Source organism: Indicator indicator, chromosome 14 (genome assembly GCF_027791375.1).
Source record: "Indicator indicator isolate 239-I01 chromosome 14, UM_Iind_1.1, whole genome shotgun sequence".
NCBI lineage: Eukaryota > Metazoa > Chordata > Aves > Piciformes > Indicatoridae > Indicator > Indicator indicator.
The window spans coordinates 17,584,187-17,601,946 of NC_072023.1; the positions used below are offsets into that span (position 1 = coordinate 17,584,187).

Genomic DNA, 17,760 nt, shown 5'->3' on the forward strand with positions numbered 1-17,760 from the left:
GTCATCAGATGCAGTATCTGATCTAAACCCATGCTTTGCTGAAGCTCCCTTGCAAGAAATACCACAGTTCAAACTCAGCACTTGGGTTCTTTCTGCTGGTTCTGTTCAGTCCTCCAGCAAAATCAATAGCCTTGTACAATTTTCTCTTTTGTTCTTGTCCCTATTTATTTTCTGGTGAGAGCCTGGGAAAAAACCTTCTCCCCCCTGCCAAAAGGAGCTGTATAGAAACATGGTGTGGAATTGGAAGAGACTGAATTCTCACTAGTCAATGAACCATATTTTGTTAACACAAAAAAAGAACCTGTAAAAATTGGAAAGCTCCTGAAATCAGCTTTCTCCACTCCTAAAAAAAAGATGGGAGGGAAGAACAAACAGACCAAGTACTGTGCATTATTTACATTGATTGGGTGTAGGGAAACAAAAGAAGAAAACATAGGCAGGCAGAAGAAATAAATAGGAGAACAATTCCTTTCATTCCTTTTCCTCTGGCTGCATTTGGCACTGCAGGAGAAGTAGCAGAAATGGGAAGGGTGCAGTATGTGACTCTTGGATGGAGTACAGGCCTTTCCCACTACTAACCGCTTTGTTAGGAACCCAGCAATAGAAAAAGGTTTAAAAAAAAGCAAAAACTGAAAACTCCAATGTAAACTGCATCTCTGATCTCATAACTGTAAACACTGTTGCTGGAAATGCTGCCTGCTCTCAGGGCCTCCTCATACTGCAGGCAAGGGGCAAGATAGAAGGACACAGCAGCAGCACCAAGCCCCTTGCAAGAGTCAGCTTGTTATGACTGTCCCCGTAGCTGAAAATGTTCTTTCCACTGGCATCTGGTGCCCAGTGCCAGAAGGACATACTGCTCTTGCCAGCTCCTGGGAAGGTAGAAATGTCAAAGAGAAAAACAAACAAATGAAAGATTAGAAAGAAACCAAATCATGACTGTCTGAGAGCAGGGTTAGATTCTTATCTGCGTCCATTTTTTCATGCCCTATGAGAGCGTTGCCCACAGAGCCACACCAGCTGTGCCACAGCACAGCCTGTGCCAGCAGGTGCCATTTGTATCCATAGACACTACAGGTTCATAGCAAGGTGCTGCTGAGGATGTGCTTACACAGCAAACCTCTCATCTCAGTGCAGTCTGTATCAAATACAGCCTTACCCTCTGTACCAACCACAATCACAACACTAGTGCAATCTATACTTGCAAAGCCATCTCTTCATTTTAAACCAGTTTATATTCAGATATCCTATCAAAAGGGGTCATGTCCACAGAGCCACGTCCATTCTTGCCAGCATGGATTCTGGTCACAGAGTCGCTCCCTGTACCAGGCCTGTCTTATCAGCTATGTCCCCAGTACCAGCAGATTCTGTATCCACAGCCAAGGCTTTGTATTAAAAAGATTTAGAAATTATTTACCAATCCAGATCTCTCAAAGCACCTCACATGTATTGCCCAGAGCAACAAAAATCAAGAATATCTGTCTGTGGTAGAGAGGAAGAAGAGGTCTTCACGTGTCAATTACTTTGAGATTTTCCTCTTGTTTAAAAAAAAACTAATTACAGGTCTGGAATGGAAGGTGTGTCTGCTCACAGGTATGGGGAGCTGGAGAGAAGAATTCCTGTAATTTTATTCCTGGCCACCCCTCTCTTGGTTCAACACTGATGAGAACTTCACAGAAAGTATCAGTTGTTTGTTTCTCCCTCTTCCTCATCAAACGACTGCACCCCAGAGGAGGTGACATCTGAGACTTTGCGGCTCAGAGCAGCGTGCTCCATCTCCTCTCGAGGAGACAGTGATTCCAGGTCCCGGCACAGTGCATCGTCCTCCTCTGGAGAGGGCTTCTTGTTTAGGAGAGGAGCCTTCTCCAGCCGTGGGTTCCCTTCATCCTCAATGTGGTCCTCCATGTACGTGCTGGACTCAGCCCCACGGCCACCCTGAGCAGTCTGGAGGGGCCACACGTGAACCAGCCCTGTGCTCTGGATGAAGTTCTGCTCCTGTCGCTGTTGCTGCAGCTGCTGTTGCTGGAGAAGGCTGCTCTGAATCAAAATGCTTTCCTGAAGGTTTGTCTGGGACTCATCAAAATTCTGGCCTAAGTATGAGCCAGTTGCTGGGGAAGCAATGAGGGACTGGTCACTGGTCTCCCAGGCATCAGACGAACCTAAGCAATACATGCCCTGCGAGACGTAGGAGTGAGGCCAGCTATCGTACTGCGTCTGGGCCATATGCTCTGCAAGGACAGGAGGGAAACAACACACAGTCAGACAGTCTCCAGGCCAGGCTGGCTCCTTCACACAGCCTGCGTGCCTCTGCATGGCACTGTGCTGCACAGGGCACATACAGCCTCTGCAGGAGAGGAGGGTGAACACAAAAGATGCTTCTGAGCAACAGGTGATGAACTTGATTGTACCTACAACTGACTGCAAGAGCTGGCAGCTTTTCACAGTTGTGCCCAAAAAAGGCAAAGGAACTGGGATTTGGAGCCTCCCTGCTAAGATTAGATTCTTGGATAGCTCCACAAGTAGGTGATTCCTCTGCTAGATCCCAATCCCAAAAATTAAGGCTACAGAATAAAACAGGATAAAGGGAAAGAGAGCAACAAGATAACAAGAGCAGGAAGGGAATGTTTCAAGATTAGTAGGAGGCATTGCAGCTCACCTTGGCTTTCCATTAGCTCCTGATAGTTCTCAGAGTAGTTGCCTACTGGGTTCTCCTGATTTGAGTTTACACTCACATCTTCACCATCCATGGAAGACCAGGCCATGAGAGTTGCCTCAGAAATAGCAAACTGTTCCATCACTCCTATGCCAAAGGAGAAGGAAGGGGAAGCAGGGCTCTGTGAAAGTCTCCACTTGTCACCACCCTCTCTAACCTCATCTCTTGGTCACATGGTCCCACTCTTATCCTATCTCAGAAACACCCATCCCCCACAATTGGCCCTCACCCTCACCATCATGCATTCCACTAGCAATACTCCATCTACAGCCTCTTTCTCCTTTGCCCGTCTGAACCACCCACGGGCTCTCCTGCTGTCTGTTCCAGGTTCCTGCAGTTCAGTCTCTCAGGAGTTCTGCTCTGGGCCCCCCCAAGCAGCCCAGCCCACAGGGTACCTGCCAGGAAGCGTGCCTCCTTCTCGCCGTCGCTCAGGTCGGAGTAGGCGTCAGCGTCCTTGCGCGCGGCCTCGTGGGTGTGCTGCTGCTGCTGGCTGCTGCCTTTGCCCCAGCCTTGCCACTCGATCATGTGTGCCACGCGGCCCTGCCCCATGGCTGTCGGCTTTGTGACGTGGTCCTTCATGCTGCGAGATATCCCTAAGGGGCCAGACATCAGAAAACAAGGAGGGGCTATGACACAGCTCCAGGGTACTATGCCCTGCTGTCCACCTCTCTTGGAAGAGGAGTTTCTCCCCCATTTTCCTGACAGGGTTCAGGCTTGGGTTTGAGTGTCTCCCACCTTTCACTCTATCACTTTCCAGGAGAGTTTCTCCATCTTTCCTTGGACTCAGGGAAGGGGGGAAAAAAGGGAAACCCCAAATATGAAAGATCATTCCTTTCCTTGCCTAGAATCCATTTAGGACAGTATTGGGCATGAAAGATGAAGCCTGGAAGTGAACAAACTAAGAAATAGAAAATGAGGTTAAACTCAAGACTGTTTGAGGGGAAGCAACTGAGCTGGAGTGCATGGTCAGAAACCAACAGGAATAAGACAAATCTGTTCTTTGAAAGGCAACAACTAAGAGATTTCTTTGTCTAGAACCGTGGTGGAGACACCTCTAAGGCCTCAAAAATGAGTCAGAAAGGAGCAATTAGGACAGCAACAGAGAGGTACAGGACGAAGCACAAAAGCCTGTGGAGAGAAGCTGCCAAGGATAAACTCAAATTTTGAGGACCTCACCAGAGAAAGATGATTTAGCCAAAGCCCCAATCCCATAAGCATTGGAGTTGCGTTTCAGCTTGGGAAGGATGGAGGTCGTATCTTCCATGGAGAGCTGAAAAGAGAGAGAATATGAAGCAATGATATACAGGAAGGAGAAAAGGAAGTTAACTGGAGTGAGAAATCAGTATAAGGATTCCAGAAGGTAGGAGGAAGATGAGGAGCAGAAGCAAGCCACAAGAAAAAGAACAAAAGAAGAGAGAAGGAAAAATTAGAGGCTATTTACCCAGGACTGGATATTGTGTAATATTAGACTTGAATGAGGCCAGGTCAGTGGGAGAGGCAGAAGCAGGCTGTGGTAAGCCTCCCTTTGGCTGCTGCCAGTCCCCCATGGACATGCTGCACTGTTCCCAAATCTTTGTTAGAAACACAAGACATAACTGATGGACAACTCAGGGAGCTGACAATGTGCCAAGCAAGACACAGCAATGATTCATATCTGCATCCTAGTACAGATATTCATTTTTATGTGGTACTTCTGGGGGTTATTTCTTCCGGTTTTAACAAAATGAACATGACACTATCAGTGGTCTGTCCTTGTTTCAAGCATCTGCAACCACCTGTAAAATAATGAGGTCTACAGTTATGCTTATTTCCCTTTACTCTCTCTCTATGTTCATCCTTGAATAACAAGGACAAGAAACTATGGCGACAGGCAGCAGTCACAAACAGAATCAGAAAACACAGTCCCTCAAGATGAACTCATCAGGCTTCTTCAGAGATGCCAGGTGCTGCATGTGAGGCTTCCTTTTCCTCAAGAGCTCAACAAGCATTGCTTCTGCTCTCCATTTCAACCTCTCTGAAAATCAAGTCCAGCACATTTCAAACAAAAAGATACTCAAAAGTAGTGACCATGACACTGGAAATGGTAAATCCTGATACGAAGCAAGCATTTGCTCATAGGCACAAACCCCATGAAAGGTGAGTGGAGTAACAACTGGGCAGTCAAATAGCTTGAGACAAAGGAAAGCATTGCGAAGATGTTGAGCCAGCTGCCAGAATATGAGAGACAAGTTTCTCTGGAAACTGAGTGTAAGCTAAGGCACCCTGTAACTTCAGAGCCTGCTATGTCTGTGCGTAACGTGTGAGTGGCAGAAATCAGAAAGTGGAGGAAGAACAATACAAAGTGAGAACACAGCCTGTGTTCCATGATACGTTTCTTGATGCACTTCCTCTGGTGGAAGACTGTCCCTACTGTCTATACCCCCACTGGTTGTTCCTGCCTGGGTGCTGCTGTTCGGTGTCCACTCATTTGTTTGGAGACAGCCTGGGGGCCACTTCATGGAGATGGTCCACAAAAGAAAGCAAACTCCAGAAGGTCTCTACTAATACAAAATTGGAGACTTGTGATGTGAAGGCAGGAATGAATAGGATGGGAAGGGAATTCATGAGCCAGTTTTGATACCAAAGAATGTCTCAAACTGGAGTAGGGTAGATTTAGGTTGGACATTAGGAGGAGGTTCTCCACAACGAGAGTGGTAAAATACTGGAACATGTTGCCCAGGGATGTGGTTGAGGCCCCATCCCTGGAGACATTCAAGATCAGACTGGATGTGGCCCTGGGCAGCCTGATCTAGTTGGAGTGCTGAATGCAGGGGGGTTGGACAAGATGACCTTTGAGGGTCTCTTCCAACCCAATGCAATCTGGGAATCTGTGAACTACACTGAGAAAGAGCTGCATTAGGAAAGAGCTCCATGGATTAACAATGGGTTTGAAAATGGGAAACTGCAAGTAAAGAAACTATCTTTTACATGGCTTTGTGTACCTTGCTTTCAGCTAGACAGAGGTGAAGGGAGGAAAAAAAATGACAAATTTCTTCTAGACACCTGTTGCATTTAGCATTGTTTCCCTGCACAACCTGTTTCTTTACCCAAGTCTGGGCAAACTATCCCAAAAGCCAAGTGCCACAATGAAAGAGAGGGTAGGGCTCATCTAAAAATCTAAGTCCTGTTGATATCCAGTGCTCCAAGTGCTTTCAAACCACAGAGAACCAGAAGATGACAGGTCATTGAAAATGCTTACCCTACAAAAAAATGGAACTTTCTAATCCTGCATTTCCAAGTGTACAAAACTATCAAGCTAAGTTCTGTGAGTGTATTTTTGAAGCTTTCCAAGCAGAAAACCCAGTAAGTTTGGTAGCCCTAAGACGCAACATTCCCTTTTCAGGATGCTGGCTTTGCATTAGCAAAAAAAAGAAAAGAAAAAAAACCCACAACATCTTTTCTCATGGCAGAGGTAGTAAGAGCAACAAGGAACATTTTCTTGTTTCTTCTGCTGGGTGTTAACTGAAGTTAGCTGGTGCTGACCATCTCCCAGGGGACATGAAGAATTCTTATACTTCTCTATGCAACTGAAAATGAAGGACACATTTCTCCCAAACTCCTGGAGAAGATCAAATGATGTTCTAATCAAAGGCTATGGATTTATTAAACATGCTATAAGACACCTTTTTTATCTAGCTGGGCCCAGAAATCTCAAAAATAGAAGACATGAAAGGTTATGCATTTGTCCAAAGAGGACAAAGGCAATTTCATAGCCACCTGCAGATCTAAATACCTGCCAGATATCAGAAGGCCCAGAGGCAAACAAAAATTCATCATCATCCTCGGAATTGTAGACAGTTCCCAGAACTTCAGTGGCACTAAAGACTTCCAACCATGTTTCCATTCTGGTCCCCACTGTATCCACTGGCAGCCACCCCCTTCTCTTTCTACAACTGAACTGTGAAGAGCAGTGTGGCACATACTCACATTGATACCATCCCAGGAGAAGTCTGTCCGTGTTTGCTAAAGAAAGCAAAGAGGGACACCACATTAGCACTGCACACAAGCTGCAAACAGCCATGCATCTCTCTAGTGGTTTGCCATAATCAACAGCCACTACTCTATCTGCTATATTTCCCCCAAAAATGTATTTTCCAAGCTGCTTTCACTCTCTGATGTTGATTATGGTGTCTGTAGGTATCACAATGCTGAAGGCACAGTAGCAAGTGGGACAACAGAGCAAGAGAGAGAAAAAGCAAACCCCTTTTCCTAAGACTGCCCTTCCAACAGCTCTTCCCTAGATGCTGCACTGCTGGCACCCCTGCGTGGGAGCTGCATTGTTCTGAGGCTAACACAAGGAGGAGCTGCACCACCTACAGACCTTGAGTGCAGGACAGCCAGTTACAGGATCCTTTTCTGCTGGATTTAGTTGCTCTTACAGTCTCTCAGTTTGTCCTTTCTGACCCATTTTTCCCTTGCACACCAAACCTGTTTCCCACATCGGCCATTACAGTACCAACTTACAGAATCATACAACTGGTTAGGTTGGAAAGGACCTCTAAGATCACAGAATCACGGAATGGTTTGGGTTGGAAGGAACTTCCAAGGGTCATCTAGTCAAACCCCCCTGCAGTCAGCAGGGACATCCTCCACTAGGATCAGGTTGCTCAGAGCCTTGTCAGCCTGACCTTGAATATCTCTAGGGATGGGGCCTCCACTACTGCTCTGGGAAACCTGTTGCAGTGTTCCACCAACCTCATAAAGCAGAAATTGTTCCTAACACCCTTTCACTGAAGAAGTATTTCCTAATCCAGGCTGAACCTCCCCTGGTGCATCTTGGAACCATTTCCTCTGGTCCTGACACTTGTCCTCAAGGAGAAGAGGCTGCCCCCTCCCTTCAGGTAGCTGTAGAGAGCAATGAGGTCTCCCCTCAGCCTCCTCTTCTCCAGACTGAACACCCCCAGCTCCCTCAGATGCTCCTCACAGCCCAGGAGCTCCAGGCCCTTCACCAGCCTCGTTGCCCTTCTCTGGACATGCTCCAGCACCTCAATGTCCTTCCTGTAGTGAGGGGCCCAGAACTGAACACAACACTGGAGGTGTGACCTCACCAGTGCTGAGCACAGGGAGATGATCACCTCCCTGTCCCTGCTGGCCACACTGTTTCTAACACAAGCCAGGATGCCCTTGGCTTTCTTGGCCACCTGGGCACTCTGCTGACTCATGTGCAGTTGACTGCCAACCAATACCCCCAGGTCCCTCTCCAAGTTGCAGCTTTCCAAACACAGATCTCCAAGTCTGTAGCTCAGCACGAGGTTGTTATGACCCAGGTGCAGGACCTTGACCTTGTTGAACTTCATACAATGAGCTTTGACCCTTTGGTCTCACCTGTCCAGATCCCACTGTAAAGCTTCCCTACCCTCAACGAGACCACCACAGCCACCCAGCTTGGTGTCATCTGCAGACCTACTGATGGTGCACTCAATCCCCTCATCCAGATCATTGATAAAGACATTAAAAGAGGACAGGCCTGAGTACTGAACCCTGGGAAATACCACTAGGGACTTACCTCCATTCACCACCATTCTTTGGGCCCAGCCATCAGATAGTTTTTTATGTAGTGCAGAGTGTTCTGGATGATCTTTGGAGGTCCCTTCCAACCCCAACCATTCTATGATTCTATCATTAATCATGCCTGCATACCTGTAACCTTACAGAGTTGAAAAGTCAGGTATCCCAGAGAGCAAATGAACTAGCCCTTGAGATAGCACATGGTAAATCAACTGGTAGTGAGTCACTGGTGAGTGTATCCCTAAAAACCAAAATGGAGACAAATGTCTTTCTTCAGAAGCTTCTGTGCTGCAGAAGCTGGGACAGACACAGCGATGGACATTACAGTGAATCTGTAATTCAAATAATGTAGACCTCCAGGCTTGTCAGAACTGTTCCTGTGTTTTACATCTTCTGTTCCACTCCAGTCACGAGTGGTTAGAAGCACTCAACATTTGCAATCGCAAAGTGGGTCTGGGACAGGTACTCACCTCAGTAGAAGGTCGATGGAAGCTGCTGCCATGCAGTGAACTGGTGCTGTCCATGTTGATTTGGTCCACATCTTTCAGTCCCTTCCAGTCTACGGCAATCACCTCATTTCCTGTGGGAACACATCTAGTCGGGCTTCTGAATGCCACTACAATTTGTTCTAGCAGCCTTAAGCCAACTCAGTCCAGCATACAGGAGAATCACTAAGTTTAAGGCCACAATAGCCATAAATCTGACCTTCCAATTTTAGTCAGACCACCTGTACAGCATCAACTATTCTATTTTGCAGTTACCTCCATATGAAGACCATTAATTTCTGGGGGTTTTAAGCATAATGCATGCTTGGCTAAAGCACAGATCCCCAGAAGAAAGGCTTCTAGCCGTGATGTGTGACTGAGAGAGAAGCCATCCTTTTGATACTCTGTTCCAATATTAAACCACCATCACTTCAAAAGGCATTTCTCCTTTATGATTTGTATTGGTCTGAGATCAGCTTAGAGCTGCTGGTGCCTGAGCTTTGCCATTCTCAACAGGATTAAAGACCTCTTTTATACATGCCATTGCACTTCTAGGAAAGTTATCCATATGCTTGCTTTTCTTCTTGACAAACTACACAGAGGGAACACTTCAGGTTTCTTACTGTAGAGCGTTTTTCCATTCTCCTTAATAAATTTGTGTCTCTTTTTAAAAAATTCCTTACATTTTTCAGTTATTTGCAATGTGGACATAAAAGCATACACAGTAACATATGTAAAGCTACAAGCAGTTACCTGCTGCTCCTCCTCACATTAACTCATTGTGCCATGACCTCACAGTAGATTTTCATATTCAGCTGTTTGCTCATTCAGATCCCTGTGCACTTTGCAAGGCTTTCTGTGACTGTCACCCAACCAAAAGCAGAATCTGTGACATTGGATTTTACACGTATTTTAATATGACTTAAAAGAGATAGTAATCTTAAATATTAGTAACATAAAATAGACATTGTAACATTGAATGAATAAAGGTTTAAAAATATATTATTAAGTAAGATTAAATTGCAATAAAAGTGAAATTAATGCAAGGTAGCACACTTTAAATTGTCAGGTAAGTAACCAGGAGTGTTCTGTGTGACCATTCTGTCCAGTTAGCAAATTACCATGCCTTCAGCCTTTGTGCCATCCTCAAACTCTGTTTAAAGTTATTTGCTCCCACGTCATGGAGGAGAAGTTGTTCCGTGTCTAAACCTGAGCTGTTTGGAACCTGGCAAGAAATACAGCTCCCAGAATAATTATCTATTCCTGGATCAATTCAGCAATGTCTAGTCTGTTGGGAATACATGCCATTGAATGTGAATGGGTCTATTTTCATTAGCTTTTGGGGGTTTATTTACTCTTTGTAACAAATGTCTCCTCCACAGACATATGCAAATCCCCTTGCTCTAGCAGCTCTGGCACTTTTATACTGCTGCATTACTGCGCTTCCTAGGTGGAAATCTTCTAAAAAGCAAGAGACCCTACAAAGGCCTGCAGGAGGCAGGCAGGAACTTGCTAGGTGGGAAGGCTGAGGCATGCATCAGTTGGAATTCAAAATGCAAAATAAATAAATAAAGTGGTCCATTAAAAATGCTAAACACAGCAAGATGAAAAGCAGCAGAAATGTTATTTGAGTTGGTGTCCACCACTCCTTCTCTCCTTTCTGCTGCGCAAGGAGACCTCTTTCTGAAAGAACCAAAGCAAGTTTTTCCCTTCACATTTCAGTACGAATCTGTCATCAGTATGATTATTTTCCAGACTAAATGGTTCTGTGATTCTATAAAGGCACCTGAAGGTGTGCACCAAAGCTTCCCAGAGGGCTGGGAAACATCTCAACACCCAGGCCTTGGCAGGCTCCCAGGGCCAGGCTCCCAGGGCTTGTCATGGCAGACCTGGATGGAACAGGTCCCTCACTCTGCCTGGCTGGGGAGTACAGCTGCAACTAGGCCACCAAGCCCCCTGAGCAAGCACTCACCACTGCATAAAGCCTGGGCACATCACTGCTACCTTCTACCCAGCCTCTGGTTACCTTTTGGCCTCCCCATCTGAGATGAGTTTCTTTTCTTTCTGCTCTGCTTTGTAGAGCTGTGGGTGGCTGCACTGCCACAGATCCGACCGACAGTCCTGAGCAAACTCTTGGGCTAGAAATACCTCTGGCAAAGGGAAGTGCCAGGTAGAGCTATGACAGCCCAGTCGTCAGTCTGTGCAACAGCTACAAGGTTTTGTTGTACCTCAGAACCAAATGTTTTGCTCTTATCTTCATAAGACTGAGAGGGGATCTGATCAAGGTATGTAAATATCTGAGGGGTGGGTGTCAAGCAGAGGGGGCAATCTCTTTTCAGTGGTGTGCAATAGTAAGACAAGAAACAACGGGTACAAGCCTAAACATAGAAGATTTCACCTCAGCATGAGGAGAAACTTCTTTACAGTGAGGGTGACAGAGCACTGGAACAGGCTGCCCAGGGGGGTTGTGGAGTCTCCTGCTCTGGAGACTTTCCAAACCCACCTGGATGCATTCCTGTGCGGACTACCCTGAGTGATCCTGCTCTGGCAAGGGGGGGTGGACCTGATGATCTCTGGAGGTCCCTTGCAACCGCTAATGTACTGTGAGACTGTGAAATTTGTGTTCAGTCTCCCTTGAATGGCAAAGGGGTAAAGGGGAAAAGAAAGGGGCTGTGCCAGAAAGTGACAATCTACAGAGGGCAAGTATAGAGGAGCGGAGGGATTGACTGATCAGGGTGAGCTGAAGGACCAAGAGGCCAGTGGGAGGATGAAACTGGAGTTGAGCAGAGCGAAAGCCTGTCCCTGCAGTGGGAAACCAGTTGCCTCTTCCTGTAGAGGCAGACTATGCTCCTGCCCTCCATCTGCAACACCCCACACTAGAAGGGTTGCATTCCTGCCACCAATCTGATCAAGCCAGTGATGCTGGAGAGGCAGGAGAGATGCTGCCCCTCTAGAGCAGAAGGCAGCTGTACGGAAGCTTTCAGTGCAGTAGCAGAGTCATGTCTGGTTTATCTTCATTTAGCCTAGGTACTTTCAGCTGTTTCCGAGCGTAGTGCTGTGGCCCCCCTGTAAGTCTAGACAGACATCCTGACACACACAGCAAAACACACTGCAGCGCTGCTCTGTGCATGACGTGCAAAGACCTCTCCAGCCACAGACCAATTTCAGGGAGCCTGGTGCTCAGCATGTGATTCAACAGCCCCCGAGTTTGGCAAATAACAAATTCAGCCTTTGCTCTCAGTTCTGCTATCCCACTGATGGCTTTCATGAAATGTTAGGCTGTGGATAAGATTAATTAATATTATTCTGGCAGATGGTGGCATCCAGTGGCTGAAGGACATTGCCGTAAAAAAAGACTATTTGTCTCTAAGTCCACACCTGTTCCATATTTGCAGCACTAAAAGCCTATCAAATGTATTTATGACTGTTTTTCTCCAGTTGAAATATCTCATCTACCTACATAACAAAAGAGAATGAGCAATATGTGATCTTGCATGCACTACAGTCATAAAGACTGAATAATCACTGAAAATTCCTAAACAGTTTCCAGGTACTAAGAAAGAAATAACTGGAAGAAACCTCTTTAGTATCTGTTACATTTTTTAAATGCAGTAGTATCTGCTGAAGACTCATAACATCACACACTGTGGCTGTAAAGAAAATCTTTGTGTTTTAATTGGTGTTGGGCCTGGGGCAGTGTTATTTCCTCTTATTCAAAGTTGGATAAAGGTTAGTGGTTTTTTTTTCTGTTATGCTAGAAATAGCAAGAGCAACATGAATCCACAGACATGAAAGATCAAATTCTGCTCTGACAGATGGAAAGAAACATAGAAAAGCAGAAAGAAGTATGGGCAATAAAGTGAGAAAAGGGAAACTGAAAGCAGTACATCATATTTTAGCATTGCTTCTATGCAACCTCTTCTCAACCTCTTTCTCCTTTCAATTAGTATGGGGCTTTTCATCTGTAATGGTACATTTCTTCTCCAATAGAATTTCTTTTCTTTTATTCATCTTTCATCTCAGCTTCTGCTAATCATCATGGCTATTCCATTTTGTAGTTCTATCAGCAATACCCTCTTACAAAACAGTATTTGCTCCTCTCCATACAGAGCTGATAAGCATTTTAAAACGTGAGTGGGTCATAAAGCTAATTGTAAAGTGAGGTTTTCACAAACACATTCTACTGAATTTCTCATTGAAGTGTTTTGAAATGAGCTGATGGAAGTTGAAAGATAGCTGGGTTCCAGATTTCATTGTTTCTGTGCAGTGCATATAGAAGGGAGATAGAGGGCTTTCATTTGCACTGAACTTTTAAAATATTTCTTGATTTTAAAATAAAATATTAATGATGTTTATTAACATCATGAAGCCCATCCTTGATCTAGAAGATTCAGCAGATAACTGAAGAACACAGAGGAAAGAGCAGATAAAACCAAAGCAGCTGAACTACATAAATACACTAAGCCATGCTGTTTGCAGATCATGGCTGCTTTGCATTTTTAACACAAATCTGATAGATGAACTCTGACAAACAATCATCAGGAGAAAAAAAAAAAAAAAAGATGTTTCCATCACAACAGAAGTGAGGTTCCAACTCAAGTCTGCTAAGCCTTTGGGGGAAAAATATCTGCTACAGTACTAAGATAAAAATCAAGATTTTAAAGTCAGGCCTTTCTAAATAATAAAAGATTTAAAACATTTGAAGAGGAAAAAAGATGGGGAAAGAGAACTTTTTGAGCATCATACCTTTGGACTCTAGAAGTTAGAAAATGCATGTACCAAGCAATATGAAATAATGACCATTTTGATGAATGCACTGGAAAGATCCCAGAAGCTGTCTGGATGACTTTTTCCCCTATTTCAGTAGCTCACTTTACCACATACTCCAATTAATGGTGGAGACGCAGGATTTCTGACTTGGACATACATTCATTTTCTATGCATTCATCCTGTTTTGAATTACTTAGTGCTTAATCTAAACAAGTCCCTTAGGTTTCCTTTGGATATCTTCTCAATTCCTGTTACCACTGTGTATTCCTTGATACTGTATTTGGTACCTGTGTCTGTATTTTGTTCACACTTGTATCGGGCACCTGCATCTGTGCAGAAGCCTTTAATAATCCATTTTGTTGTACCTTCTCTAATTTGTCTTCTCGATTTTGTTCCACACTAGGGTAGATAAATTCAGTTTTCATAGAATCATAGAATAGTTTGGGTTAGAAGGGACCTCCAACGGTCATCCAGTCCAACCCCCCTTCAGTCAGCAGGGACATCCTCCACTAGAGCAGGTTGCTCAGAGCCTTGTCGAGTCTGACCTTGAATATTTCCAGGGACCTCAACCATCTCCCTGGGCAACCTGTTGCAGTGTTCCAGCAGCCTCATGGTGCAGAACTTGTTCCTAACATCCAATCTAAATCTGCTCTTCTCTCATTTCAAACCATTGCCCCTTGTCCTATCCCTTCAGGCCTTTGCAAACAGTCCCTCTGCAGCCTTCTTGTGCCCCTTCAGCCCCTGGAAGTCTGCTCTAAGGTCTCCCTGAAGCCTTCTCTTCTCCAGGCTGAACAACCCCAGCTCACTCAGCCTGTCTTCATAGCAGAGCTGTTAGTCTTCAATTCTGTTTTTAACTTCCTGACATGATGCTAGTGAAGATGTACAAGAACATGTATTTATTTTAATTGTTTTCTGATGTGTCATGCCAATTAACATAAGAAACACATTAATTAAACAGTGAATTTCCAGCACTGCTATTTATCCACTACAGCACTTTCTTCTGTTTCTCAAGTTTTACTTTGAGCAGAGAGTAGAAGCATTATCATTCAGTATTGGTAGCCAATGTTAATGTTGGTAAAGACCAATATTTAGAGTAAATGGTTCAATTATTCTTTTCCATTCCCTTCTTTTCCCTGAACAACTCAGAAAACAACAAATGTAATTGCAGTAATTATGATCAGTCTTTAAACTGTTCTTTCCCTAATCTCAATTTTCATGATGTTCGTGGGAGTGGAGCATCTTTGTCAAACACAACATTATCACATCCTGTGAAATGTGGTTGAAATAAAAGTAGTTGAAGATACTGGGAAGGAGTGATGGATGGGGAGTGTCATCATCAAAACCTTCTCCTTCCCTGCATGCTTTGTAGACAGCTATTCAAAGCTAGCCAAAAGGTCAACATCAAGGAATGGAATAAGCCTCTGTCATGTGAACTGTCTCAGAGGTGAATCTCAGATGGAAGCATTCAAATTCTCCAGGTAAAGCTGAGAAATCAGTCAGCTTGAGTCATTCACATAGCTGTGTGAGCATTCCAGCTTACACTGCATGAAGGAACAGAAACTAGCTGCTGTTGGCACCTACCAACAAGGTACCACCTACCAACAAGGTACCACCTACCTTTTGTGGAAGATGAACAGAAAAAGTCTGTTTTCACAAATGAGATAAGGCTCAGAAAAGTTTGGTGCTCATCAAGACACAGAAATGTCTTAGACACCACCAAACAGACGTCTTTGAAATTTTTGATCAAAAAATGAAAACACCTGCATCTCTGAGAGGTAAGATTAGGAATGGACAGTTCTCAAGATCTTTGCTTTGGAGTTGGGCAATCTAAATGGTTTTCCAGACCGTTCTGCCTCTTTCTGCAAGTAGGTCCCTCCAACACCAACATTTTCCTTCTTGACAGGAAACATTTTCAAACCAAGACTAAAGGCTACTGCATACCATGTCCTTGCAACTAAAAGCAAATGAACAGAGAGCCTAATGTCAGATGTGGGCAGTTCTGAGAAGTCATCATTTAAGCTAAGGAAGTACTGTAAAAAGAAACACATCTAATGAACACAACTGTGAAAAAGCCTCTCAAAGCCTTGTCTCATTTTCAGAACAAGTATCAGCTGGCATGAACAGTGGCAAGGGGTTTAGCCTCCTTCTTCACTGCTTCTCTGAAGTGCAGTGAATGTGTCCCCAGGGCCCTTGTCCAGCACAGTAAGTACGAAAACATCAAAATGAACCAATGCAGCAGCCCTCTCTTGCTGGCCTGTCGTCCACACTCCAGCAGTGAGATGCGAGAGGCAATTGCACAGGCTGCTCTCCATGGGGGTTTAAATTGTAACCTCTGTGCCCAGCATGCCACGTGGGCACTGGCCTAGAATCATAGAATTGTTGGGGTTGGAAAAGCCCTTTAAGATCATAGAGTCCAGCCATTCTCTAACTACCAAATCTGATGGCAAACCATGCCCCTCAGCACCTCATCTTTGCCTCTTTTAAATACCTCCAGGGATGGAGTTTCAGTCACCTCCCTTGGGAGCCTGTTCCAGTTCATCTTAGAGCATAAGAACATTATGTCCCATAGTCCCATACCATGTTCCTTCTCTACCAGTGGAGAAGAACTATGCCGAATACTCCTCAGGAGTCAACCAGCAGATTACAAACCACCTTTATCACTCCAGGAATGTTCTTGGTCCCTCTCTGTGGGGTGGGCAGCACCATTGCCACGGTGATGTCAACATGCCAAGGTGAGGCTCCGTGGCTGCACCTTCAGGCCCACCACCACTCACCAGCTAGCAGGACAAATTGGAGGAAGAAGCGGAACAAGAGCCTGCTCAAAACAGCAGCACAATACTGCATCAACACCCTGTGACCCTGCAACTCTGACCAACCTCCAAGAGAAAGTAGTGAACATTCTAGATGGTCTTTCATGGTTCAGACAGTTCAGCCTGGATTGTGCTGGCATGTGCCTTCCCCCACCATCTCCGAGGTGTCTGTCACTCTACACCAGCGACACAAGAGATCTTGCAATGCTTTCTTGGAACTACTGGTGTTTGGCAAGGCTCTCATTTGGACCTGGAAGCTCTCTGGAGTGATCAAGTTCCACATGAACATGAGCAAGGGGGAATCTCCTTGTTGAGGCCCAGCTGAACAAAATTCACCTCCAAGTGCAGGCAGAAACCTTATCATTGCATGGAAGGATTGTCCCTGCAGTACCACTAAAACTGAGGACCCCTGGGTCCATAGGGTCAGTGAGCCTGGGTCAATCCTACCCATCTTGACTGGTGTACAGTGTAGAACACCCAGATTGTACCACCACTTCCTACCTCAGGCAAGTCTCACAGGAGACTAGTTCCCACCAACACCTAGCTCAGTGGAGCCCTGTGACTGCTGGTTCAACTCATGCAGCACTTCAGCAAGCTCTGAATAACCAGATGACTTCCCTCGAGAATGCCTCTACACATTCATGCATCAACTGCTCAACTTCCTCCCCCTGACAGCCAGTTCCAATACATGGTCAGGACCACTCCTTCTCAGGAAAGAGTGAGGAACCCTGGTGTTCAGTTTCTACTCTGAGCTAATTCCACAGACCACCAGGAACATCAGCTGTAAGAACTCTCCATCAAGCAGAAGGCACAAGTTTACCTACAGGACCACCTGACTCATGTCTCATGCAATGAGAGGGAGATGCCAGTTTTCTGACTCCTCCAGAACTTGTGCCCAAGATTCCAGCTGCACTTGTCCCATCTTTAGAGTTGTACAGTTCCCATCCCAAGACCTACTAAATTCTGGACCCTCTTTCATCAACTTCCCCACTTCTCACCAAGCTTGCTATCTCCGGCTCCCCTGGGAGGAGAAGTCTAGATCCCAGCAACCAGCAGTGCTGGTGCTGTTTCTATTCCCTTGTTCTGGGCAGGGCATCAGTAGGCAGTATCTAAAAACCAGTCCCTAGATAACATGGAAATGCAGGGGTGCTCTGCTCACTGTTCCTCTGGTTCCCTGTTTCCCCAGGTTTAGCCTATTAGTCTTTATTCTGTTCTCTTATATTTTTTCCCTGCCTCCAGCCCCTCACTCCATCTCAATAACTGTCTGGGTTTTTTTTTTTTCCTCTCTAGTTTCTTTTCTTCACTCTCTTCTTCTTTTGGGAAGTGGTGGGAAAGCAGGCACGTAGTATTTGTTTGGGAGGGATATCAACTTGTCCCCAAAGTGGGAGCAGATGTGTAAGGAAGAGTCTAAGAACACAGGATCACAGGATGTTAGGGG

The 17,760-nt window shown here is 45.2% G+C and overlaps 1 protein-coding gene across 2 annotated transcripts; it reads right to left on the bottom strand.

The window, feature by feature from the left end:
- Window positions 1–1,680: 1,680 nt before the first annotated feature.
- Window positions 1,681–8,832, bottom strand: FAM131B (family with sequence similarity 131 member B). Of its 2 annotated transcripts, XM_054386871.1 has the most exons (7): window positions 8,728–8,832; window positions 6,677–6,712; window positions 3,887–3,980; window positions 3,106–3,303; window positions 2,654–2,797; window positions 2,049–2,225; window positions 1,681–1,955 (listed from the first exon to the last, which is right to left on the bottom strand). In XM_054386871.1, exons 1-7 carry the CDS (start codon window positions 8,779–8,781, stop codon window positions 1,681–1,683), a joined length of 978 nt encoding a protein of 325 aa, XP_054242846.1. In that variant the 5' UTR covers window positions 8,782–8,832. The 2 variants fall into 2 exon arrangements, with proteins under 2 accessions (XP_054242846.1, XP_054242847.1); XM_054386872.1 differs by lacking the exon at window positions 6,677–6,712.
- Window positions 8,833–17,760: the final 8,928 nt, after the last annotated feature.